Genomic DNA, 24,384 nt, shown 5'->3' with positions numbered 1-24,384 from the left:
GTAGTGGAAGCCGGAGTCTGCGGGGGTCTGGTTTGGAGTTAGGGGAAGCGGTGGAGAAGGGTAGTCCAGAGTCGCTGATAAAGTTCGTTCATGCTGGCGGGACCGTTTACCGTGAGAGAAGCTGGCTGAGGGGACCGAGGCCTGGACTACAATCCCCAGGAGGCTGTGCACGGCGAATAGGTCACGTGACGGGAGCGCGGGCTTTGGAAGACGGAGGAGCGTGAAACTACTACCGGCGGAACTGAGGAGATTGTGGGGTTTAGGATTGTTCTGGGCAACGTCCTCGGGTCGCTACCCGACCAAACGCTAGCTGCTGAGGCCTCGCGCCCCATACCCCAGGTGAGACCGTACGGGAAGCATTTACGAGAGCGACAGGGGCCGCTTTGCGCTGTTTCTGTGCGGACAGATCTTCCAGGCGGAGGCGAGAGCGTGCGGGCTTCTCAGTCAGGAAGTCCCGCAACTTTCCTGCTCTGAGACTTGGACCATTCGCGTAACCTCGGAACCCTTCCTTTTTCGTCTGTGGAAAGAGGATAATAACTTCCACCTTGTGAGGTCGTTATGTGTTTTCACTAAGATCCTGGGTGAGAAACATTTTTTAAACTTAACTTGTGTAGGCCCCTTTCCTGCCTACCTCTGTTGGATGCTGTGGGAGATAACACCCTTTTAGTGCACATTCTAGGAGCCCTGGTGGCGCAGTGGTTAAGCGCTCGGCCGCTAACCAGAAGGTCGGCGGTTTTAACCCACTGGTCGCTCCGCGGGAGAAAGATGTGGCAATCTGCTCCCTTAAAGATACAGCCTAGGAAACCCGATGGGGCAGTTCAGCTCTATCCTGTAGGGTCGCTATGAGTCGGATTCGACTCGACGGCAATGGGTTAGTGTACATTCTAGCAAAGCAGCCAACTCGAGGCCTGAACCAATGGTCTGAATGGGTTTTGGATGGGGAACATTTACAGAGCGTCTAATGTGTGACAGGAGTTTTACACCTGTTACCTCAGTTAACTGTCGCAGTAATCCTGCAGGACAGGCGTGGTTATCACTTTTATAGATGAAAAGACTGAACTTACATGACTTAATAATGTTACCAAAAAAACCCATTGCCTTCGAGTAGATTCCGATTCATTGTGACCCTATAGGGCAGAGTAGAACTGCCCTATAGGGTTTCCAAGGAGCAGCTGGTGGATTTGAACTGCCGGCTTTTTTGTTAGCAGCCGATCACTTAACCACTGCACCACGAGGGCTCCAGTAATGTCACACAGATGGTAAATGCTGGAGCCTAGATTCAAGGCCAGAGCTTTTGCCACTGCTGTTCACAGGGCAAAGGTCCCTGGGTGGCACAAAGGATTTGTGCTGGACAACCTAAGGTTGGCAGTTTGAAACCACCCAGTGATGCTGCAGAAGAAAGGCCTGGCAATCTGCTTCCGTAAGCATTACTGCCAAGAAAACCCTATAGAGCAGTTCTGTGTAACACATGGGGTCGCCATGAGTTGGAATGGACTCGACAGCAGCAGGTTTGCTTTGTTTTATTCACAGGGGAACTAAAGTGAGTTGGATCTTGAAGGAGGGAGGGATAAGAGGATGGTGGGAAAAGGGCACAGCTGAACAAAAGTGAGAAAGGGCAGGCCTACCTCAGCCTTTCTGCTGGATTTCAAGACTGTAAAGGTAGCTTAGGAACCAGAGCATGGAAGATCTTGATGCCTTGCTGAGGTATTTGGACTTAATTAGGAGGAGGAATGTAATAGGTTCCTTATGCTGTAGAAAGAATCCTGTGAAGGAAGAGTGGGAACAATTAGAAGGCTTAGTACAGTGTTTCTTAGACTGTTGGCTGCATACCACCAGTGGCTGCAAGATGACTAAGTGGCACCCAACAAATCTTTTTTAATAGTTACACACTTAACACAAATTAAAATATTAACTGATATAACACAGATATTACTGCTTTTAAGATGGGTTCTCTTTTTCAACTTATTTTAGTTAAAAACAAAAAACAAACCTGTGTCTATTGAAAGAAATTTTTAAGTTAATGGAAGTACAGGTTTTAGGTGGATGTGGCAAAAATTGTGAGGGTGGTTTTGGCCTGACTGAGGTTTGAGGTTGAGGAAAGATTTGATAAGAGACCTGAACCACAGAAGTGCAACAGTGGGCTGAGTTACACAGTATGCCAGGCCCCTAGATCAGGACCTGGAGTGGGGTACAAGCCTTGGATTTCACATTTCAGATCTAGTGATGGAAAGAAAACCCAAACGGAAAAGACTGAAAACTCTTAGCAACATCATGTTAAAAGTGAAAACTCTTCAGTGCTGAGGGGCTCCTGAAGGGAGCAGGGTGTGAGAGCCACAGATACGTTATTGTTGCCAGTCCTGCAGGGCTGCTAAGAGGAGGTGAGCCAGAGGATTGAGTTGAAGGTGTTTAATGACTGGTGTAAAGACACAAAGAAGGAATGAACATGTTCGATGATTGTCAGGAAGATAGCTACTCATTATTATATGTCTATTTGACTACTTTATACATCCGGCTATGTATTACGATTGCTTTTGTACCTTTCTCATTTCGCCTTTGCTTAGCTGATATTTGCCTGTCCTTCTGGGCTTAGTTCTGCCATTAAGATCCCTGAACTCCTCAAGCTGAGCCCAGCACCCCTCTGGACTTCTATGATCCTTGATGCAGACGTCTGTTGTAGCCCTCGTTTCATGTTAGATTATGCCACTACCTTATCCACGAAACTTTAAGCCCCTCAAGGACGTCAACATCGTCTTGTTCCTCTTTGCACACAGTTCAGTTCCTGATACTCAGTAAGCCTTAGTTAATATTCATTGAACAAATGCTCCTGTGAGACCATACGTTTTTTGAGAATGGGAACCATGTCTTGTTCATTTTTTCAACTTCTGCAATGCTGACTTGGTTTCCTTTTTGTTGTGCTGAATTTGTTCACTAAAGGTATAAAGTTGGTAAGCTAGCACAAATTATAACCCTCGCTCCTTTTACATCCTTAAAGTTCCTCCTTCTCTTAACTGCCCCCCCCCTTTCTTTTTAAGCTGCTCCTCCTCTGTGTTGCCATGGGAATTCAAGGTCTGGCCAAACTGATTGCTGATGTGGCCCCCAGCGCCATCCGGGAGAATGACATCAAGAGCTACTTTGGCCGCAAGGTGGCTATCGATGCGTCCATGAGTATTTATCAGTTCCTGATTGCTGTTCGCCAGGGTGGTGATGTGCTGCAGAATGAAGAGGGCGAGACCACCAGCCACCTGATGGGCATGTTCTATCGCACCATCCGCATGATGGAGAACGGCATCAAGCCTGTGTACGTCTTTGATGGCAAGCCACCACAGCTCAAGTCAGGTGAGCTGGCCAAACGCAGTGAGCGGCGGGCTGAGGCAGAGAAGCAGCTGCAGCAGGCTCAGGCTACTGGGGCAGAGGAGGAGGTGGAAAAGTACACCAAGCGGCTGGTGAAGGTCACCAAGCAGCACAACGATGAGTGCAAGCAGCTGCTGAGCCTCATGGGCATCCCATACCTTGACGCACCCAGTGAAGCGGAAGCCAGCTGTGCCGCCCTGGTGAAGGCTGGCAAAGTCTACGCCGCGGCCACTGAGGACATGGACTGCCTGACCTTCGGTAGCCCCGTGCTTATGCGGCACCTGACTGCCAGTGAGGCCAAGAAGCTGCCCATCCAGGAATTCCACTTGAGCCGGATTCTGCAGGAGCTGGGCCTGAACCAGGAGCAGTTTGTGGATCTGTGCATCCTCCTGGGCAGCGACTACTGTGAGAGCATCCGGGGCATTGGGCCCAAGCGGGCTGTAGACCTCATCCAGAAACACAAGAGCATCGAGGAGATCGTACGGCGGCTCGACCCCAACAAGTACCCCGTGCCAGAAAATTGGCTCCACAAAGAGGCCCAGCAGCTCTTCCTGGAGCCCGAAGTGCTAGACCCAGCGTCTGTGGAGCTCAAGTGGAGTGAGCCAAACGAAGAAGAGCTGGTCAAGTTCATGTGTGGTGAAAAGCAGTTCTCTGAAGAGCGAATCCGCAATGGGGTCAAGCGGCTGAGCAAGAGCCGCCAGGGCAGCACCCAGGGCCGCCTGGATGATTTCTTCAAGGTGACGGGCTCTCTCTCTTCAGCTAAGCGCAAGGAGCCAGAACCCAAGGGATCCGCAAAGAAGAAGGCGAAGACTGGGGCAGCAGGGAAGTTCAAAAAGGGGAAATAAACATGTATTTTCCCCCATTATACCTCCTTGGCCCCAGAATGTCTGCCTTGTACCCTCAAAAGCTAGAGCTAGAGTGACCTCCATCAGGATGGGGAGAGATTCCATTGCTTCTCTAGCACTATCTTTCTCAGCAGTGCTTTTCCGTTTTTGACTTGATCATATAGCAAGACGGCCATTGAGGTGCTTTGTTGTCTTCTTTGTTTGCTCAGGAAAGTGTGTCAGGCTCAAACCACTTCTCAGGCAGTTTAATGAATCCATTGTTATACGAAAGTGATGAAGGAGTCCTGGTGGCGCAGTGGTTTTTGAGAAAGGAAGGGGAGGTGAATTATTTCCTTGCTGGCCAACTAGTGGCTAATGGGAGGTGACGGTGGAACCAGACTGCTGCTCTCGCCTAGTTCGGCCTTGATCCCACCTGAACAATAGCCGTCAGGAAAACCAAGACTTAACGGATGGGAAGAACTACTGAGAAATAACAGGCAGAGAGCTGGAGTCCCTGGAGTTGGCAGGGTTGAATTACTGGCTGTGTTGCTGGGGGTGGGCAGAAACTTGAACCTGCTATGTAATTTGAGTCTTTGCAGTGGTGGTTCAGAGAAGTAAGATGGAGATGTTCTCATGGCCTCTGAGGCAATCAGCTGAGTTGAGACTTTGGGATAAAATGCTGGTTTCTACATGTTTTTGTTTCAAAGATATGAGGGGAAAAAAAGTCAATAAAATTATAAAAGTAACTGGAATGCTATGCTCTTTGAGAACATTTGAAAACACCTAGAGTACCCCAGGCTCCAGACAAATGTAATGTTCTACTTTTTACCCCAAGGTAACTTCCTGGACTTGTATGATATTAACAGTAGTGGTTTGAGAGTGGCCACAAGGTGGTGCCATGTTCCATAGAATGGCACAGCAGCTATGGTGGTATTTCAGCCATTAGAAGGAGGCGGCCTAATTTATTTTAACTTGGCTGGCAAAAAAGAGTGTTAATAAATTGAGTGGCTTTCTCGTTTTCCACCTAATGTATGTGAGATAAAGGAACTCATTTGAAAAAGCTTCACAGTTTATTTTATTCAACTTTTTTTTTTAATTGTACTTCAGATGGTTTACAGAGCAAACTAGTTTCTTGCTAAACAATTAATACACATACTGTTTTGTGACATTGGTTGCAAACCCCATGACATGTTACCACTCCCCTTCTCGACCTTGGGCTCCCCATTACCAGCTTTCCTCTCCCCTCCTGCCTTCTCGTTCTTGTCCCTGCGTTGGTGTGCCCATTTAGTCTCTCTTTTTTTTTTATAATGGGCCTGTCTAATCTTTGTCTGAAGGGTGAACCTCAAGAATGACTTCATTACTGAGCTTTAAGGGCATTTGGGGGCCATACTCTTGGGGTTTCTCCAGTCTCTGTCAGACCAGTAAGTCTGGTCTTTTTTTGTGTGAGTTAGAATTTTGTTCTACATTTTTTTCCAGCTCTGTCCAAAACCCTCTGTCAGAGCAGTCGGTGGTGGTAGCCGGGCACCATCTAAAAGCCTCAAAATTTAGATCAACTACTCCATGTTGTTAGGTACCCTCGAGTCGGTTCTGATTCATAGTGACCCCATGTACAACAGAAGGAGACACTGCCCAGTTCTGTACCATCCTCACAATTGTTGCTATGTTTGAGTCCATTGTTGTAGCCACTGTGTCAGTCCATCTCATTGAGGCTCTTCCTGCTTTTTGCTGACCCTCTACCAAGCATGGTGTCCTCCAGGGATTGGTCTTTCCCAGTAACATGTCCGAAGTACGTAAGACAAAGTCTCACCATCCTTGCTTCTTTGGAGCATTCTGGCGGTACTTCTTCCAAGACAGATTTGTTCCTTCTTCTGGCAGTCTGTGGTATATTCAGTATTCTTTGCCAACACCATAATTCAAAGGTGTCAATTCTTTGGTCTTCCTTAATCATTGTCTAGTTTTGCATAATTATGAAGCGACTGAAAATATCATGGCTTGAGTCAGGCACAGCTTAGTCCTCAAAGTGACATCTTTGCTTTCTACCACTTTAAAGAGGTCTTTTGCAGCAGATTTGCCCCATGTAATACATCATTCTTGACTGCTGCTTCCATGGACATTGATTGTGAATCCAAGTAAAATGAAATCCTTGACAACTTCGATCTTTTCTCCATTTATCATGATGTTGCTTATTGATCCAGTTGTGAGGATTTTTGTTTTATGTTGAGGTGTAATCCGTACTGAAGGCTGTAGTCTTTGATCTTCAAAGTCTTCTTTGAAGACTGCTTCAAGTCTTCTTCCCTACTCCATAGCATCCAAGTATTTACCAGTTTAGTAAATTGTGAAGGCTGCCATTCAGAATCACTCTGTTCTTTTTATGACATCAGGGTCAGGTCAGTGTATCTTGTAGAGAGGAAATGTTTTTGTAATCCTGATGAAGCTTGGTTGGGGCTGTCCTATTTGAGTTTTTCATTGTTTAGCATTCCTACTATCATTGCCATTTGCAGTTAACAAGGACACTTAATTTAACTGTCTGAAATTTAAGTTGGCAGTGTCTTGACAGACTAAACAGGTTTCAAATCTTTAAACGGAACAACCCATTTTTCAAGTATAATCTTATGTGGAATCTCAGGACATAAGGGCTGTGGTTGAAGCAGGAGTGGGATACAGTCTCCCCAGCAACCGCCTCATAACTATAGATGACTCTAAAAACTAATGGTGTAGACAGTTCTGCAGTGAAATGTAAGTTCCTGAGGGTAGGCATCTTGTTCACTGCTGTATCGCTAGTAGTTGATGAACCTAGTTTGAACCAAGCTACAAAACTTACGTTTTCTAATTCAAGTAATTTGATTCTCAGCTTGCAGTAATGGTGATAGGACCCGGAGTGTTGAGACTTCTTAAAGAATTATCTCCTCAGTGCAGCAACTCTAGTTAAGGGCTAGTACTTTCTGGTAGTCAAGCACGTAGTGGTTTGTTTTTTGAACTGTTTAATAGCTTAACTTTGGGCACATCGCAGGGAAAATCAATTCTGCCTACAAAATTTTTATTTAACGTATTGTAATACTGACACATGAGAAGCCTTGGTGGCACCGTGGTTAAGTGCTTGGCTTGCTAACTGAAAGGTTGGCAGTTCCAACCCATCAGCCGCTCCACAGGAGAAAGATGTGATAGTCTGCTTCCACAAAGATTACAGCCTTGGAAACCCTATAGGGCGGTTACACCCTGTCCTATATGATCGCTGGGTCATAATCAACTCGATGGCAGTGGGTTTTGTTTTGTTTTTAATATTGACACAGGGAACCCTGATGGTGCAATGGTTAAGTGCTTGGCTTCTAACTGAAAGGTTGGCAGTTCCAACCCATCAGCGGCTCTGCAGGAGAAAGATGTGATAGTCCACCCTATAGGGCGGTTACATCCTGTCCTATATGATTGCTGGGTCATAATCAACTCGACAGCAGTGGGTTTTTGTTTTGTTTTAAATATTGACACAGGGAACCCTGATGGTGCAATGGTTAAGTGCTTGGCTGCTAACCAAAAGGTTGGCTGTTCCAACCCACCCAGTGGCTCTGTGGGAGAAAGACTTGGTGATCTGCTTCCATAAAGATTACAGCCTAGGAAGCCGTATGGAGCAGTTCTACTCTGTCACATGGGGTTGCTATGAGTCAAAAATTGATTCAGTGGCACCTAACAACAATACTGACACCAGGGGTCACCATGAGTTGGAATGAACTCCATAGCCACTGGTAATATTGTTCTTGCTTAGAGAGGAGAGCTGTTCTAGTAGGATGGAAGGTTAAAAAGGCATTGCTTTGCTGTCCAGCTCTGAAGCATTTTTCCTGCAAAGATTTAGGCAAATTGGATTTATGAGACTATTGAGACTAGAAATGAGTTAAAAAGTACAGAGAGAAAATGACTCAAGATGGAAAACTGAAGGACAAAAGGGTGAGGAAAATAGGAAATGGTGCAAATAAAACCTGGCAAGCGTGATCTAGGTAGTCTAGCACATGAACATATGGATAAAAGGATGTCATGGGAAGGAGTTGGCCTCTTTTCCTTGCCAACTCTTGGCTTGGTATTTTTTGGAGGGCCCTGATGCTCCTTCTTCTGACCAAGGGGCTTATGCAAGAGGGGAGGGGTGTCTGCAGTGACTCGTGTTCAGAAAGCTAGTCATGCAGAGTGAGTAGTAACTTAAAGCAGAGGTACCAGGAAGTCCTGTGCACATACGTGTAGAAGGTCACCCTGGATTAAAAGGAACAGCCTTCATCTGGTCAAAATTAACTTTATTTTTCAGTTTTACTTCATCAGAATGTGGTAACAAAATTGGTAGATACAAAAAGGATACTGATACCAGGACTAATTAAAATGCCTCCAGCCAGGTGGTAGGAAGATGGAAGTGACAAAGGTAAACAGAAGTTGGAATAAAAGTGAGTTCAGATGTTAGCTATGTGGCTGGAGGTCCCTTTTCCTCTCTCAGCCTAATTTCTCACGTCAGCATCTGGAATTAAGAGCGCTCGTTAATATTCTAGCAGTCTGAGACTTGTCACCAGTGTGCGCCTTTGTGGCTGTGTGAGAGACCACTGGTATAGGCTGAGAAGGCCACAGTGGTTGCAATGCTCTGAGGACTTGGTGTCAGCAGAGCCTCACTGGTGTTCCCTCAGACTGGGCAGCCTGGGACCCAAGGACCGGCCTGGGCAGGCTGGTGACGCCCACACCCAAATCTCAGGTGGCAGGAAACGGATGGGGAAGGATCAGCGCCTATTCTGGAGTGATGAAGCGAATGAAAGTAGAATTCTGCAGTTAGGATCGTGATTTTTCTACCATGTTATCCAGCTGGGCAATTCTAAATCTGCCCAAGTGGAAAAAGATCTGAACCTTTCTTCAACCTGTTTGCTTCGGCAGGCCTCCAAGAAATGGACAGCCTCTCCAGAGGTGGTGGTGCCTCTAAGCCCACCCTAACATGTCAGGACCCTCATCTTCCTGACTATCTGCTAATCCCTCCCAAAACTACATATGACCTCTTCTAGGGCTCTGCTTTTTCCTTCCAGTGTCCAAAACGCTCAGTATGTTTACAGGGGATGCTGTTGAAGAGGTGAAGTAACAATTCCTTCACCTGGATTGAAACGCTGTGGGTTTGGGGAGGGGAGAGGAGGGTGTGAATGCTGACAAGCCTTGGGAGTACGGGGAGACTCCTGGCACATTCCTATGCTCACTCTCGAGAGTGACACACTTTTAAGAGATTATCCTAAATTCCTACCTGGTCCCCAGCAGAATAAAATACTCAATGGACAGAATAAGATGTCTAACTATAGCAATGATCACCAACTTGTTTTTAATCTTCCTATTTCTGGTTTAGAACTATGAAGTGATGTGTAACCCACTGCTTCTTCTCAGAAACAATGCACTAATGTTATTTAGGTTTAGGCAGTTTCTGCTTATACCCTTTATAGCCTTTATTTCTGAAACTCGTGTTTTTCTTCAGGACTGGTTAAGTTAGTATCTCCCCACTTGGTCACTTGAGCTCACTGGCTGCTATTTCATGGAATTGTAGGTAGGGAAGCAAAGGGAAACCACTGGGAGCCCCTCTTGTTTCTAGAGAGGGAAAAGGAGTGAGTTCCCCTATCTGTTCACTGGCTTATGGCACAAGAATTGGACTCTCAGTCCTGGGAGTGTTCTTTCCCTTGGGTGGTGGTTAGAAGAGGTAAGAGCTAGGACCTAATGCCCCCTCTGTACCCTGGATAGAGCACAAGGCCAGAATCGGTGATGCCACAATCCTTTAGGGTCAGATTCTCTAGTACTGCAGTCTTGAGTTTTACCCTGCCTGCTTCTAAAGTTGGAATTGGCTTTTCCCAGGAGCCTGAGGCATATACTTTGTAGCCAGGTCCCACCTGGCCCTGGGCAGTACGCTGAGCTCCCACGCATGGGCTTGTGCCAGGCCTCAGAACTCTAGGCACTAATGCTTCCCCTCTACATCTTGCTCAGAAGGTTCGGCTGCTGTGTCCCTCCAGCTTGCAAACCTCTGAGCTTTGCAAGGGAGGGCGGGGAAGGCACTGTGAAGTGAACCAGTGAGATGAGCTCACCGCTTACCTGGGTGGGATTTGAGAGCTAAGTCTCTCCTTGACCCTTCTGGGCCCAGTAGATCCTCCCTATTCTTCTGGTACCCTCTGGGTTCCCTCTTTCTTAGCAACCATTTGTATCTGCCAAACTAGAAAAAGGAATTAACCAAACTCTCTCATCCCTATTCCAATAGCTCCTTTCCTCCTGGGAGATTAGGATGCCCCCCTCCACCCACTTTGGGTCTTAGATCTGTGCCTAGAAGATAAAACGGGAGAGGTATGAGTCAGAGCTTTTCTCTCCCCAAACCCACCCCTCTCTGCATTAGAATTGTAGTGGCATTGTCCTTAAGCTCCCCTCTGCTTTGGCTCCAAAGGCTCCTCTTCCGCTTCCAGATGGGGGGCTGTTATTGGTGAAGATAGGCGTCTAGCCAGAGCTGCCCCGACTCCTTCAGTGAGCTGCGGAGGCAAAATGGGAGCAGTGAGGGAGACAGTGGAGCTGAAGCGAAAGCCAGACAACCCCCTCCAGAAATGTAGGAGTGGGGTTCTTGCAGAGATACAGAGGCTGACCTCCATGACTTAAGGCCCCCGTCCATTTGAAGGCGTTCCTCCCCTTCCCTTCTGAGGAAGATGGCTTGGTTGGTGGCACTGAGGTGAGCGCCAGTGAGAGCGAAGCCCTGACTTGGCCACAAGACCAACTGAATGCCTTGCCTATGCCATGGTGACCTCCATCCAGAGGACTAGGAACCCTCCTGTTGCTCCCCAGCCCACATTCACAACCCATCCCATTGCCTCTGTCCTCTCTTCCCTCCCTACCAGCCATGTTCCCAGGCTCAGATACTCACTGGACAATGTCGGCGAAGGCCAAGAGCAGAGGCTTCGACTGGTACTCTATGCCGTACTTGGCACATAGGGACTGCACCAGGGGGGCCACTTTGTGGTAATTGTGTCGTGGCATGGTGGGGAAAAGGCTTCAGGGAGAAGAGGGGAAAGTCAGTGGCTCTTGTTTCTCCCACCGCCCACCACACTGAGATCCCCCGAGAACCCTGCTTCCCAGGTCTCCCTACTCACTGGTGCTCAATCTGGAAGTTGAGATGTCCACTGAACCAGTCATTGAAGAAAGACTTGTGGACGTTGCATGTTGCCTGAAGCTGAAGGAAAAGGCCAAGTGAGAGTGTGTCCCTGGGTATCAGGTGGAAAGGTCAGCCAGGTAAAGCTGGCAGAGAGGAGAGAGCATGGCACTGCCCCCTGGTTGGTCCCTTCATGTGGTGGCAGGAAAGAAGCCTCAAGCTAATGAAGCAATGCTGTTTGGGGGCCTTTTTTTTTCTCCCTGTTACTGCCTCCCACCCCCCACCCTATGCCTGTGCCCACCCACCCTTTTTATTAGTTGTGTTATGTCAGGGTCTTCCAAGTAACCTTGCCTTACCTGGGTGGAAACCCAGTCCTTGTTCTGGTCATAGTCAATGTGCATGGGGATGTGGTTCATCTGGGTCACCCACACAAACCAGTTGCTTTCCAGGAACCTGGTAGATATGGCAAATGGACGAAAACAGTACATGCAGAGCCCAGAGTTCTTACCCTCCCCCTCTCAGGTAACTACTCTGGCCTATCTACCTTCCCTAGCCAACACCTGGCACACTCCCTACCCGCTAAAGCTCCAGCACAGCCCCCCTGCCAGACTGGTTGCTCCCACACATCTGGCTTTCCTTCCCCAACCCCTACTCCTCCATCAGTACTACCTGACCATGAGGAAAAGGCCCAGGACGCCTTTCAATCCCAACAATGGCATGTAAGTGAGGAGAAAACGGACATAGAAGGTGATCATCCAGGCCAAGTCCTGCAGGAGGAAGGCAGAAGACACAGTTACTGCACACAGCAGCTATTCTCTCCTTTTACCTACTTCTTTGTGTGGTGGAGCCACTCTCCCAGGCACCTGGACTGGAGCACTGATCTTCAGCTTCTCCTCACAGTTGCCAATACTTTTATGGTGCCACTGTCTCCTTTTCCCGACTCCTGTGGCACCACTCTAGCCCTCCTTGCCTGTTGCTTTCAGCGGTGCCCAGGCCTACCAGACCTCCAGCTCCTCTCCAACCGTCTAAATCCTTCATCCCTTCCTCATGATGCCAAATGAAACTTCCAGAGCATGGCTCAGTCCATGCCAGTGCCTTGATGAAATCTCCAAGCATTTTTTTTCTGTATATTGAACCAAGCACCACACTCCTCCACTGACCCCAAGTCCTGTACAACACATCCACTGGTCACACTTGCCCCTCATTTCCAGCTTGTCTGCTTGGTGTCTATCTCCCTGTGCGCCACATCTGTCTGTCACATTCTGCCTGTCCTCTAAGGCCGATGCCTCTTTCCAGCCAGATGCAGTCTGGCCCTGTGTGGAACCCCGAGAACCTTCTGGCTGCACCTCTTCTCTGGTACCAACCAAATTCTGCTTCATCAGAAGTTCCTGAGAGTAGGCACAGTCTCCTACTCATCCCCTGTCCCCAGCACCTGGCTTTAGGCCCAGCACAAGAACCTCAGGAGATACTGGTGAATGAAATCAGGCATTGAGAGACAGGTTGCCTGCTGGGCCCAAATCATTTCATCCCACCTGGAGATGAGGAGCGTCTACACCTGGTTCTCCATGAGTTGAAATCTACCCGATGGCAACTGGTTTGGTTTGGTTTTATAACCTGGCTCTGTTGTTTTGCTCTAAATTAAGGCTGGAGTAAATCTCAATGGGATTCCCCTGGACGGCCCCCTTAACCCTCCCTCAGGGTCCTGGAGACAAAGGATGTGGGACTCTTGTGCCATGGATACTCACCACCCATTTCTTCCGTTGGACAACAAAATAGAAAACATACCACTGGAAGTAAAGAGGCAGCAAGGCTGGGGGCCCAACTGGGGAGGAAAAGGAGACAGGGAGGAGGTGTGAGCGGCATGAGGGTCACTGAAGGGCTGGTCAGAGCCGGAGAGATGGCCTCCAGCATGGGGCTGCCTTGCCATCCCCTCCTGTCACCCCTCCAAGCTGCCTTTGCACTCCTCAGTCCATGGGAATGGCAGGCACTGAAGGTGCAGAGGAACGCAAGTCTGGAGAAGGCAAAGTCTCCCAAGAGGATGCCAGGGAGAGTGACAGGCGGGAGTGGCGTTCTTTTCCAGTGGAAGAGGGCAGCTGGGGCAACCCAAGCACCACACAGAGAACTCGTCCTCCCACACACCTTGAAAGGGCACTGCCAGTACCCCCACGTTGCCCCAGCCATGGCCCTGACCCTGCCAGGAGCCTTCTCACTGAGCCTAGGCCTGTCCCTGCAGTCCTCTGCCCTGTGTTCCTGGCTACTTTGCCATCCAGCTACCTCCATGGGGGCAGGAGGAAAGCAGGGTGGAGGGCATCCTGCTGACGGTTCACAGGCTGAGAAGCCCACTTCCTTGGACTTGGGAGATAGGCTTGTGCCACCCCAACTTGAAACCCTGGAGGCAGGTTGTGGGAAGGAGCAGGGGAGTGCTTCTTTTGAAAGACAACTGGGAATTGAAGAAGTGGATCCTGTCCTTCATGTTGTCCATGTCCTCTTCTGTGTCCCTTCTCCAGCACCCTGATGCTAGCTATAATCCCCTTTATCTCAACGCCCACTCATGCTTCCTCTGTTCTGACATGCCATGGATTCTAAAATCTGTTCTTCCGGATGTTTCTGCTCCACTCTTCCATCTGCATTTCTCCATTGGGGTGGCTGGCCACGGGCAGTTAGGATAAATTCACCCAAACTAAAATGGGGTCGATGGAGTCCCTCCCTCCCTTCCTTTGCGAGGGTCTCTGAATTTTTTTAAGTTTTTAACTCAAGTTTTAGGCATTGTGGAACAAACTTTTAAAGCAGGGAATATATAGTAGTCTTCAGAAAGAGCTGAGGACAACCACAGAAATGTTTCTCCTCCTCCAACAGCATTTCCATTCCCTGGTAGGGTCCAACCTCCCATAGGCATCTGTTCCTTTGCTCCCCTGGGGGTTGCACCGGGCCTCAGGGAGTCCCCTTGGCCCAGGCCTATTTGTCCAGGTTTAAGGTTTCATCAGGAGGGCCCCACCTGATTGCTCAGCTTCTTTGTGGAAGCTAGGGTAGGATTAGAGGAACTAGTTTGTCCTTAACACAAATGACCTTTAACCAAATGTTAGCCAAACTGATGACTATGCTCAGTTGTGATGACAGCTGGTCCCACACAGAGAGTAACTGGGATGAGGGTGGGGGTAGGCTGCATAATTCCTTAGTGAGTCATTTCCTCCTCACGCCCCCTTAGCACCCCCCATGCCTACTCCAAGGCAGTTCCCTTGAGTTGGATGAGGACACTCACTCAGGAAAAAGTATTTGTGCTGGTGGTTGTATGGCATGTACTTTTTCTTCTGTTTCCCAAGCTGTGAAGGAAAGCAAACACGTCAGCATGCACGGAGCAGCAGTCACTCATCTCCCCCATGCCTGTGACCTTGGCTTTCTCCTGCTCAGGAGTTTAGGCCCACTCCAGGGGCTGTTGGTGCTACTGGAAGGCTCCAGCAGGCCCAGCCTTACCTCCAGCACATGGGGCATAAAGCCCTGGGCTGCAGTCTGGCTGAGTGCACCATGCCATGGCAAGCAGCTATGACCTATGCCCCCATGACGCCATCACAACATAGTCTACAGGTCCCTTATGTTCATCGAAAGACACCTTGTCACAAGATGTCCAGGCCTCACCTCCCTCTCCCCTTCCTTTCTCCCACCTGGTAGTTTTTCTGAAATCAGAGTTTCCACGGACAACTATTTTTACCCCTACCCAGGTAATTATTCCCTCTACAGCCAGCCCCTGATCCTCCCCATCAAAAAAAATTTTTTTTCTCTTGACTTCGTGAGTTTTATAAAATCCCTTGAAAACTCAGCAAAGTTTGGCAAATGTGCCAAGGATAACAAGAAAAACCTGGCAACGTGCAGGTCCTGGCAAGCTTTTTCCCAGCGGGTGGTAGTTATTTTGTAAGCCTAAGGGCTGAGGAAACAGGCTGGGGCTGCCAGGTCAACAGATCAGCCCTGAGACTTGAGGGCGACGAACTCTAGCGTGGGCTCGCAGATGTGGCGGCAAACCTCTGCTGTCTCACTCGGTGGCTCCTTCTGCTCCTCTCACCCCACTTAGTTCCGGCAACCAGGTGACCTCAAGGGCACCAGAGGAACCCTCCACCCTAGAGCAGACTGTGGGGCTCATCCCTTCATCATGCATCCGCCCACCGTTTTGACAGGTAATTTATTGAGAGCTTATTCTGTGGAAGGCACATCTGCTAAATGAAGCGTTCTTTCTACATGAACCGATTCATTCAGCCACTACTTATTAAGCACCTGCTATGTGCCAGGCACAGTTTGTTCTAGGTGCTGAGGATAGAGGTGAACAATACAAAATTCCTACCCCCGTGGAGCTTATAACCTGAGTAGAGGAAGCTGATGATAAATCCTTAAACAACATAACTGCAGATTAAAAACAGGCAAACATGAGAGTGAGGGCGGAGGCATTTTTGCTACCGTGGTCAGCTGTGACCTCCCTGAGGCACTGACATCTGAACCGAGACCTCAGTGATGAGCTGGCAGTGCAGATTCAGAGGGAGAGCTTTAAAGCAAAGGTTCTTGGGGTATTCAAGGGACAGAGAGGAGGCCCATGTAACTAGAGAATAGCAAAGAACAGGGAAGAATGGGAGACTAACTGATAAGGTGAGAAGACTAGGGAGGGGCCAGGTGAGGTACAGCCTAAGAAAGGCCTGGTAAAGCCACTGTAAGAAGTTTGGATTTTATTCCACCAGCGAAGGGAAGCCATTGAGGATTTTCAACAGGGGTGTGGCATCATCTGCTTTGTGCTTTAAAACCTCTTTGCACTTTGTGCTTTCAAACCTCTGGCTGGAGGTAGGAGAATGAACTATAGGGCGCAGGTATAACTACAGGGAGACCAGTGACGAGGCTGGAACAATAATCCAGACCAGAGATGGCTTAGAATGGGGGCAGGAAAACCAGTGGAGATGGAGAAGTCGATGGATCTGAGATGTGTTTTAAAGGCACTATAAACAAGGCTTGCTGATGAACTGGATATAAGGATGAGGTTCATCCCATCCTGAGCAACACTGAGATGGGAAAACTAGAAGAGGAGCGACAAACCAGTGGGGTGGGTGGGACAGAACCCTGGCTGCCTGTTTCGGAGTTGTTATGGAAAGGAGTCCTGTCCATTGCTGCCTCAATAAATAGAAATCAAATGTCACCTCCTAATAACATTGCCCCAGTGATTGTGTTTAGACCCTCAGAGGCCAGAAGGGCTCTAATAAGGGTGAAGTGTCCTGTCACCACCTTGTCTTCCACAGGGTCAGGAGGAACCATGGTGGATGCCACTGGGTCAGCCGACACCAGTGCCCACTTGCTAAGCTGTACCCAGAAGGGCTGAACCAAGCTCCAGGAGCCTGGCCAGGCATTTACTAACAGGCACGCTACCCTGTCCTCACCTGCAGATACTTTTATAGCTAGGAACACACACACACACGCACACATACACAAAGGGTATTTTGGATCCCAGGTCTCTTCATTCTCTATTTTTGATGTCTACAGATAGGACTTTCCTAGTGGTGCAGTGCTTAAGAGCTCAGCTGCTAACCCAGCCGAAAGGTCATCAGTTCAAATCCACCAATGGCTCCTTGAAAACCCTATGGGGCAGTTCTAACCTGTCTTACAGGGTCGCTGTAAGTTGGAATCTACTCATTGGCCATGGGTTTGGTTTTAATGGGTAAGAATCAATAAAGGAAGTGGCATAAGAAGCTTCTCTTCCACGCAGCCTTCCCACCTTTTCCCTAACCACCTACAGTGACAGCAGAAGTGCTACCAAGAGCCTTGTGCTACTGCCCAGTAAGTAACCCACCTGCTCCCGATGCAGCCATCTGAGCCAGGTGAGGGGCCAGGGCTGGTTCACCGTCCACACACTGCTGACCATACACAGTGCTGATCATGTAACAAATGAATTAAGTCCATGCTTAGGAGATGGGAATATTAGAACATTACGGACAGGTGGGGCATAGAGCCTCACACTGTGAGCTCAGCTCACGACAGTTAGTCCTGCTAAAGCCCTTTCAGAGTTCTTGTGACCAGAGGGGAGAGAAGAGCCAGACTACCTTCAACTAAACCCTGCTTGATGACAGTTTAATTCCTGGTATGCTGAAATTTCATCAAGTGGGGGAGAGGCACGTGGCAAAACTGCAGCCTGGAGCCTTGAGACCAGGGGTTTTAAATGAGCTTTTCAAAGAAGTCTGCTGGCCACTTAAAGACTTCTATTGCTTATGCTCACTGAAAGTGCATTGGATCTCCAGTCCCGGCATTCTTTCTTGAGTAGCTGCATTAAGATTTTTTGCTCCCAGCCTCAGATGACAACTCAAACCCAATACTGACCACCCTGGAAGCCAGGCTGGGATCAGATGAGTGGAAGAATTAACTCGATGAATGAATTACTCAGTTCCAGACCCCAGGCTAAGTGCAGGGCATCAAAGAGGAGTAAGACAGTGCAGCCCTTGATGGGGAAGACTGACGTAATAAGATATCAGATGTGCTAGAGAGGAATACAAAGTCCTGGGGAATGACCACCTAGGCTAGAGATATCAAAAAAGCACCCCCGAGGAAGTGACATCCATCGCCTTCAAGGGTCAGCAGAAATTTGCACAGTAATCTGGTCATCCTTTGGACCTTTGGTGTCATGTGGTACTATTATTCAATAACTATTTGTTGACTTGAATGGACCAGGGAGGATGTATGACTCTGTCCCAGGTGGCCCCGGTTTACTGCCTCCCAGAACTTGTAAACAGCACAGGCCCTAGCCTGTCTTACCCATGCTGACAATATTATAAGCACCTTCTCCAAAGCCCTCTGTGCTGGCTGACTTCCATTCCCCACGACCTTTCCACTGATACCTCTGCTCACCTCCACAGAGAGGATCTTCCCCAAGGCAAAGAAGAAGGGATGCATGCTGATGTCTGGGTCTTTGAGGAAGCAGTTGGGCTTGGCATGGTGCTGAAAGTGCATGTGGTTCCACCAGCTGGCAGGGGCCCCCTACAGCAAAGAGGAACATGGGTATAAAAACCTAGTATTCCCCAACCCTACCCCCAGCAGCCATTCATCAAGTGGGGTTTCAGAGAGCCCCTTCCCTTCCTATTGACCTTCAGGTGGCCAATCACAAAATGATGTAACAGGTGGTTCCATGTAGAGGTGCTGAAGACAGACAGATGCCCAAAGTCATGCTGCAGCCAGCCAGCCTGGGCCTAGGAGAGAAAGGGTAGCACTGAGCAGCCCACCAGCCCAGCATCCCTCTTGCAGACCTCAGCGGCTCCTTCAGCCTCTCCCTCTCCTTTCATCCACCCAGGCCTGTGATGGCTGCCCTACCCAACAGCATATCAGAAGAGCAGTCAGGACAGCTGGGTCCTAATTGTGGCTCTGCCACTAACTCACATGAGAGTTGGGGCAAATCACTATCCCTTCTCTGTTCCTCAGTTTCCCTAACTCTCAAATTCCATGGCTCATGGTGGACTGAACATTCAGAATATGGAAAAGGACAGAGAGTGGCAAACTCAGAGGGGCAGAAAGCTTGGCAAATGGGTTCTCACAGCCAGGTATTAGGGCCAAACAGTTATTAGCGTGTTGGGCAATGTAGAGGGTAGGGAGGGAGTGAAGCTTTTCTGAGAAACCAGAATCTTGGTTCTCGGCTCATTTGGGCTGTGGCAGAACCTGAATGTGACCTTTTGGAGGAGAAAGGAGCCTTGGGAGGAACAGCTGGAGAGGCAGTGAGAGAAACGAACATGTGCATATGGCTAATGAGCAGATAAAAGCTACAGGCAAGAGAATGCATGTTCTTTTTCTGTACCAACTCTCCAGTCTATCTTTGGCTCTTGCCAGCTCAGATGGCATGGCTCCCTGGCCTCCTGAAGGGTACAGAGAACGTTCCCCAGGGATGCTAGGCATGTCTGTGTGCATGGCAAGCCAAGGATTCTCACCTGCACTGCAGTGAGCAGCACTACACAGAGGACGAAGGGAACAAAGGACGTCCCAAAGAGCCAAAGAGTGAGCCAGGCAGTGACATCCATCAGCAGGATGTGCAGCAGGTACAGCAGGAAGAAAACATGGTTGGCATTCATGAGCCCCATTCGCTCCACTGAGGTCCGAAGCTCCCGGAACTCATTGGTCAGCTCTTTCTGTGGAAGGAGAGGGAAGGGAGTGGCCCATTATTCTTCCCAGCTGTAACCCTCGGGCCCTCTATTGGCTCAAGGACCACCCTACCCACCAAGGTAGCTATGGGAAGTCCACAGTCCTAGGTAAAGACACCAAAATATTGAATGAGGATGACAGTAGGAGGTGATACAGGATCAGGCCCAAGAGCATGTGATCTTTGGAGTCGAGCTGACCTGATTGACGTTGCTACTCTGCCACTTACTATGTGATCCTTGGCCAAGTTGTTTAACTTACCTAAGCCTCAGTTTTCTCATCTGTAAATGTGTGAGGATTATATGAGGTCATGTTTGGCACACAGTAAGTGCTCAATCAGTAGGTCTCATGTTGGTGATGATGATGGTGGTAGCAGTGGTGGTGGTGGCCTTGGGAGGACCAAAGCCCTGCTCCCTTTGGCTTGTGACCCCATGACTATGCAGGAGAAGCAGGGGCTCAAGACTCCCAGTAATCCTATCTAAACCTTCCTTCTATTCCCTGCCCCTCAACCACCACAAGGTCTCACATTTTTGGTGGGCTCAAAGCTGGGCTGCTCCGGAGACAGTTCTCCAATCAGGAGAGAGTCCATATACTTTCTCACAAGGCCCTTGTTGATGTGGAATGCCATAAAGGGGTCCTGCAAGGATGGGGAGAAAGTAGAAAGGTGAGGAAGCCAGCCCCAACTTCCTGGCCTCCTGGAGGGCTCATACCAAAGGCCATCCTCCTGATCCAGCACCCCAATCTCCTGCCAGCAAGGAGGCTGTAACCAAGTTCAAACAGAGAATCCCTCCCTCCAGCCATCTGCACTTTGAGGGTGCTCAGACCCTTCCCAGGTATCCACAGCTCAGGATCACCCACAAAGACCTGCCTGGGCTGGCCTTTCCCCTGGGTGTACCTAGGGACAGCTTTTGCATATGAATGAGTGTAGATAAGGAAGAGAACAACTGGAAGGGAAGGATGGGGCTATGAGACTAATCTGTCCCTTGTTGTGAACTTTTAACCTTTTTGTGACCCAATTATTCTCTGCTTTGAATTTCTTGTTGATACCACAGGTTTTCATTAATGGAAGCATGCTGAATCATTGAGTGCGTCTGAATTTTTTATAGGTAGTATGGATTTTTTGTTGTTGCCCCTTCCCACAAGCTTACCCTAAGAGTTCAGCGATACATATGAAGTACCACTAATTATACCCCAGAGTCCCACCAGGGATCTGTTGGTACATATGTATAACAAAAGTTTTCAAAATTTCTATTTTTCCTACCCAAAATTCAGACACCTCATACAATACCCTATGAAAACAGTAATTTGCGGAACACGCCGATTTCTTCGGTTTCAGTCATAAAGGCCCCTGCCTTGCGGTAGCACACACTGTCAGTGGTATAGCAGTGGTTTATTGAACCCCAGAGATTGACAAAGTTTATGGTCGCTATATGTACCGCCGGGCACGAAAGGGTTTAACAAGCCCCTTCCCTCTCAGAGCCAGTGTTCTCCATAAAATGTGAAGGAGCAGTGGTGACTCCCTATGTCCGAACTAGGAAACTTTTGCATTTGCCCCTTCTCCCCCCACCCTTTGTCCTCATCGCTGACTTAGGTGGGGTTCCATATTTTCCGCAGCTCTCTGACCACCCCCTGCCCCAGGGTGGCTAATTTTGGTTATGTGGGGAGGAGAAGCTTCAGCCATGAGATCCATATCCGCAGGTCCAGCGGCTCCAGGCCCTAGCGGAGAAGCGGCGTGCAGGGCGGGGGCCAGGGCGGAGCCGGCGGCCGGTGGCACCACACATCGGGACCAATCGCTGTCCCCGCCGCAGCCATCCCTGGCCCCAAATCACACTGCAGGAAGCCGTGGTGTCGGGGCCTCCTCCCTCTGCGCATGCGCCAGCCCACGCCTGCGTCTTCGGCCGCCGTCTGGGCTCCCGAGTGGTCGCCTGGGGTGACCCGTGCAGGCTCCGGCCTCAAGCTTCAGGTCGGCAGCGGCTGCGTCAAAGGGGGGACGGGCGTATGTCTCCTGCGGCATCTAAGCTCCTCTGAGACACAAAGGAACCCTGTGGCCAGAGATCTCCGAGATGGCTAAGGTGGAGGGTGGGGACAGCGGAAGGAGTTACGCAACTGAGCGCAGCTGGAAAAGGGATACAAGGGGAAGGGACGCGATTCCTACAGCCCAAGTGGGGGAAGGCGGTGAAGCGAAAGACCCAACTTTCCCTGGTGCTCTAGCTCAGCGGGGAGGCGTCGGGTGCCTTAGCTCCGAGTTTGGCCGGTCTAGGAGAAACAGCTGCACCGGAAGTGGGGTGTGCGCAGACCCCACAGAGTGAGGCCCAAGTGCGAACGGTTGTCCACTGCGGCAAGCAGCTGGACAGCCCGCTGGCCTGCGGCTCAGTGACCTCCCGGCAGGATTCGAGGACGACTCCGGGAGTCCTCGCTAAGTGTATGCTGATGCACTCCCAGCCCCGGCACGCCGCTCCCGTTCCCCTCTTTGCGCCTGCAGCCGATTGTCTTTTCCGGCCGGTGGCGTCCCTTCCCCGCCAGGCTACCGGGGTTCCCAAGGCAGCTGGCGCTCCGTGACTTCCTGTTTCAGCCCCACCCCGTGAGTGGTTCCCGCTCCTGTTCCCTCCCCGCTCCCGCGCCGGAGTGGGGCCTGCACGCTCCATCCAGATGCGGCTGCGCTCCCCCTCCCAGCCTCCTAGACCGGACGTGACTCCCTCTGCCACTGACCCCTCCTTCCCTGGCGCCCTGCACTCTCGCTCCTCTCCCTCCTACCCCTGCTCCCGGCCCTGAGACCGCTGGCTCCGACCACGGGCAGAAAGCGCGCACGGGCAGGGCAGCCCTTTGTTTCTGGTTGCACGTTACGGCCCTCCAGCCCCAGTCCTCACACTCCCGTTTTCAGAGCCTGTCTCCTGCCCTTGCATTCCCGTGGCCGCAGCACACCCAACCACCCAAGCAACAGGTACGCTCTGGCTCCTCCCGGCTTTTCTCAGGCCCTGGGTGCCAAATTTCCAATCCCGCTCCCGCGGTGCCCTGCAGCGCTCACCGTGGCATCCTGCCCCGCGTAGTGGCTCATGACCCGGGAGCCCCCCGGGTGCCGGCGGATAAACTTGCTGATGTTGTACACTTTCCGCTCAATAACGAGCCACCGCTCCTTGTTCCCGGAGCGCTGCGCCACCTCGTCCCAGGTGAAGTAGCGCGGGGCCGGCTCCGCGGCTGGAGTCTTGGCAGCCACCGGGTCGGGGGCCATCTCTGGCCTGGCACTGCCGCGCGCTGGCCGGGCAGGGAGTGTTAGGCGCGCGGCCCCGGCCCGTGGAGTAGCGCGCGCCGGCCTCCCGTGCTCGGGAAGCGGGTCCGCTGGCGCGCGCCCGAAACCCACCTCTCGCGCGCCGGGTTTTCAGCACCAGAGACGCGGACCGCCGAGCCTCGCAGCGCGCGCTCTCATTGGCTGAGCCGTGTGGCGCGGGGAGCGAGGCTGCGCCTTCCTGCCCAGCCCTGCGCGGGCGGCCCTGGGGCTCTGGGCGACCCTGGGGCCGGCGGAAACTCTCGCCACTTCCTGGGCACTTCAGAGGGGTCTCCACCTGGTTATACTTCCCGATTTGCCGCTCTCGGAGTGTTGAGGCCTTCGCTACGAGGGGGCCCCAAGCCAAATAACGGTTCCTGGGGGAGGCTCCCGTGTGCAGGTTCCCGGGCATGCTGAGGCGGCGGCCCAGAGTGCACGGGCCGTTCGGGGTTCCCGGGTGAGAGTTGGCCAGGCAGGTGGGGGCGGCGGCCAAGCTCGGTGAATGTGTGCTGTAGGGGACAGGGGGCGTGAAGGGTAGGCAGGTCCACGGGCCAAGGCCATCCCCAGGACAGAGGCCGTCTTTAGGCTGTGGACGTGCACGCCAAAGTCTTCAAATGTTGATAGGATGGACCTGATAATGCCGCCGCCTCGCCTTGCCGGTTCCACCTGTTGTACAGCCTGAAGGAAGTCTGTTAGCAGTCCGCTAGTAATAGCAATTACCTTGTGAACAGTGTAATTATTGTTTATTGGGGTTTTTTTGGAAGAGGAAGAGTTGTTTATGCTTTTATTTGCTCGATATAACATTAAAATGCCCCACAATGTTTGTACCCTGTTTGACTGGTTTTTTATTTTTTTAATACGCTGGGATTTCTGGGAAGCCCTGTGTGTCTTCAAGCTAATGCATTTCCATTCAGTCCTGGGAGCCATGTTGTTGGTCAAGTTGATTCTGACTTATGGCGACCTCGTGAGAAAAACCATGGGGTTTTCAAGGTTATGATCTTTCAGAAACGGATCGCTAGGCCTGTTTTCCGAGGCGCCTCTGGGTGAGTTCAAACCGCCAACCTTTCGGCTAGTACAACACTTAACCGTTTGCATCACCCAGGGACTCTTCTGGGTGCCATAGGAGGCTTTTAGGGTCTCTGGGTTTAGGAAGAGAAATGGGAAAGCACCCAAAGACTGGGGACCTTGTGGAGAAGCTGTTGCAGTCCTGCAGGTGGGAGATGATGAAAAACACATTGCCGTCAAGTCAACTAATAGCGACTCTATAGGACAGAGTAGAATTGCCCCATAGGGTTTCTAAGGCTGTAAATTTAGGGAAGCCGACTGCCACATCTTTCTCCCGAAGAGCGACGGGTGGATTCTATCAGCTGACCCTTCGGTTAGCAGCCAAGTGCTTTAATCACTGAGCTACCAGGGCTCACTGGGAGATGAAGAGACCCCAGATTCAGGAGCTAAATTTTCTTTTATTTATTCAACAAACACTTACAAAGCATTTATGTGCCAGGCAGTGCTCCGGTTTATAAATATTAATTTAGTTCTCATAACAACTCTATGTGATAGGAACTATTGTTAACATCATTTACAAATGGAGAAACTGAGCCACTTAGAGGTGAAATATTTTGTCACACAGTTAGTGAATGGCAGGGCAAGCTTTGAACCTGGCCTGTGTTTTGAACCCCTAGGCTCTGCTGTCT

At 50.3% G+C, this 24,384-nt stretch overlaps 2 protein-coding genes across 3 annotated transcripts; one reads left to right on the top strand and one right to left on the bottom strand.

The window, feature by feature from the left end:
• Positions 1-232: 232 nt before the first annotated feature.
• FEN1 (flap structure-specific endonuclease 1) lies at positions 233-5,318 on the top strand. 2 transcript variants are annotated; one of them, XM_023738265.1, is made up of 2 exons: positions 233-581; positions 3,033-5,318. In XM_023738265.1, exon 2 carries the CDS (start codon positions 3,054-3,056, stop codon positions 4,194-4,196), a length of 1,143 nt encoding a protein of 380 aa, XP_023594033.1. In that variant the 5' UTR covers positions 233-581; positions 3,033-3,053; the 3' UTR covers positions 4,197-5,318. The 2 variants fall into 2 exon arrangements, with proteins under 2 accessions (XP_023594033.1, XP_004383917.1); XM_004383860.3 differs by having other exon boundaries at positions 238-339; positions 3,033-5,317.
• A 2,490-nt stretch (positions 5,319-7,808) lies between these two features.
• FADS1 (fatty acid desaturase 1) lies at positions 7,809-22,782 on the bottom strand. The gene is made up of 12 exons (XM_004383859.3): positions 22,454-22,782; positions 19,955-20,065; positions 19,221-19,418; positions 18,390-18,491; positions 18,154-18,282; positions 14,549-14,609; positions 13,035-13,111; positions 11,959-12,056; positions 11,646-11,742; positions 11,291-11,370; positions 11,065-11,190; positions 7,809-10,678 (listed from the first exon to the last, which is right to left on the bottom strand). Exons 1-12 carry the CDS (start codon positions 22,655-22,657, stop codon positions 10,627-10,629), a joined length of 1,335 nt encoding a protein of 444 aa, XP_004383916.1. The 5' UTR covers positions 22,658-22,782; the 3' UTR covers positions 7,809-10,626.
• Positions 22,783-24,384: the final 1,602 nt, after the last annotated feature.

The sequence above is a fragment of the Trichechus manatus genome, unplaced genomic scaffold (assembly GCF_000243295.1).
Source record: "Trichechus manatus latirostris isolate Lorelei unplaced genomic scaffold, TriManLat1.0 scaffold00113, whole genome shotgun sequence".
Classification (NCBI taxonomy): domain Eukaryota; kingdom Metazoa; phylum Chordata; class Mammalia; order Sirenia; family Trichechidae; genus Trichechus; species Trichechus manatus.
Note: the sequence above shows the minus strand (reverse complement) of the source record. Positions and strands in the feature narration are given on the sequence as shown.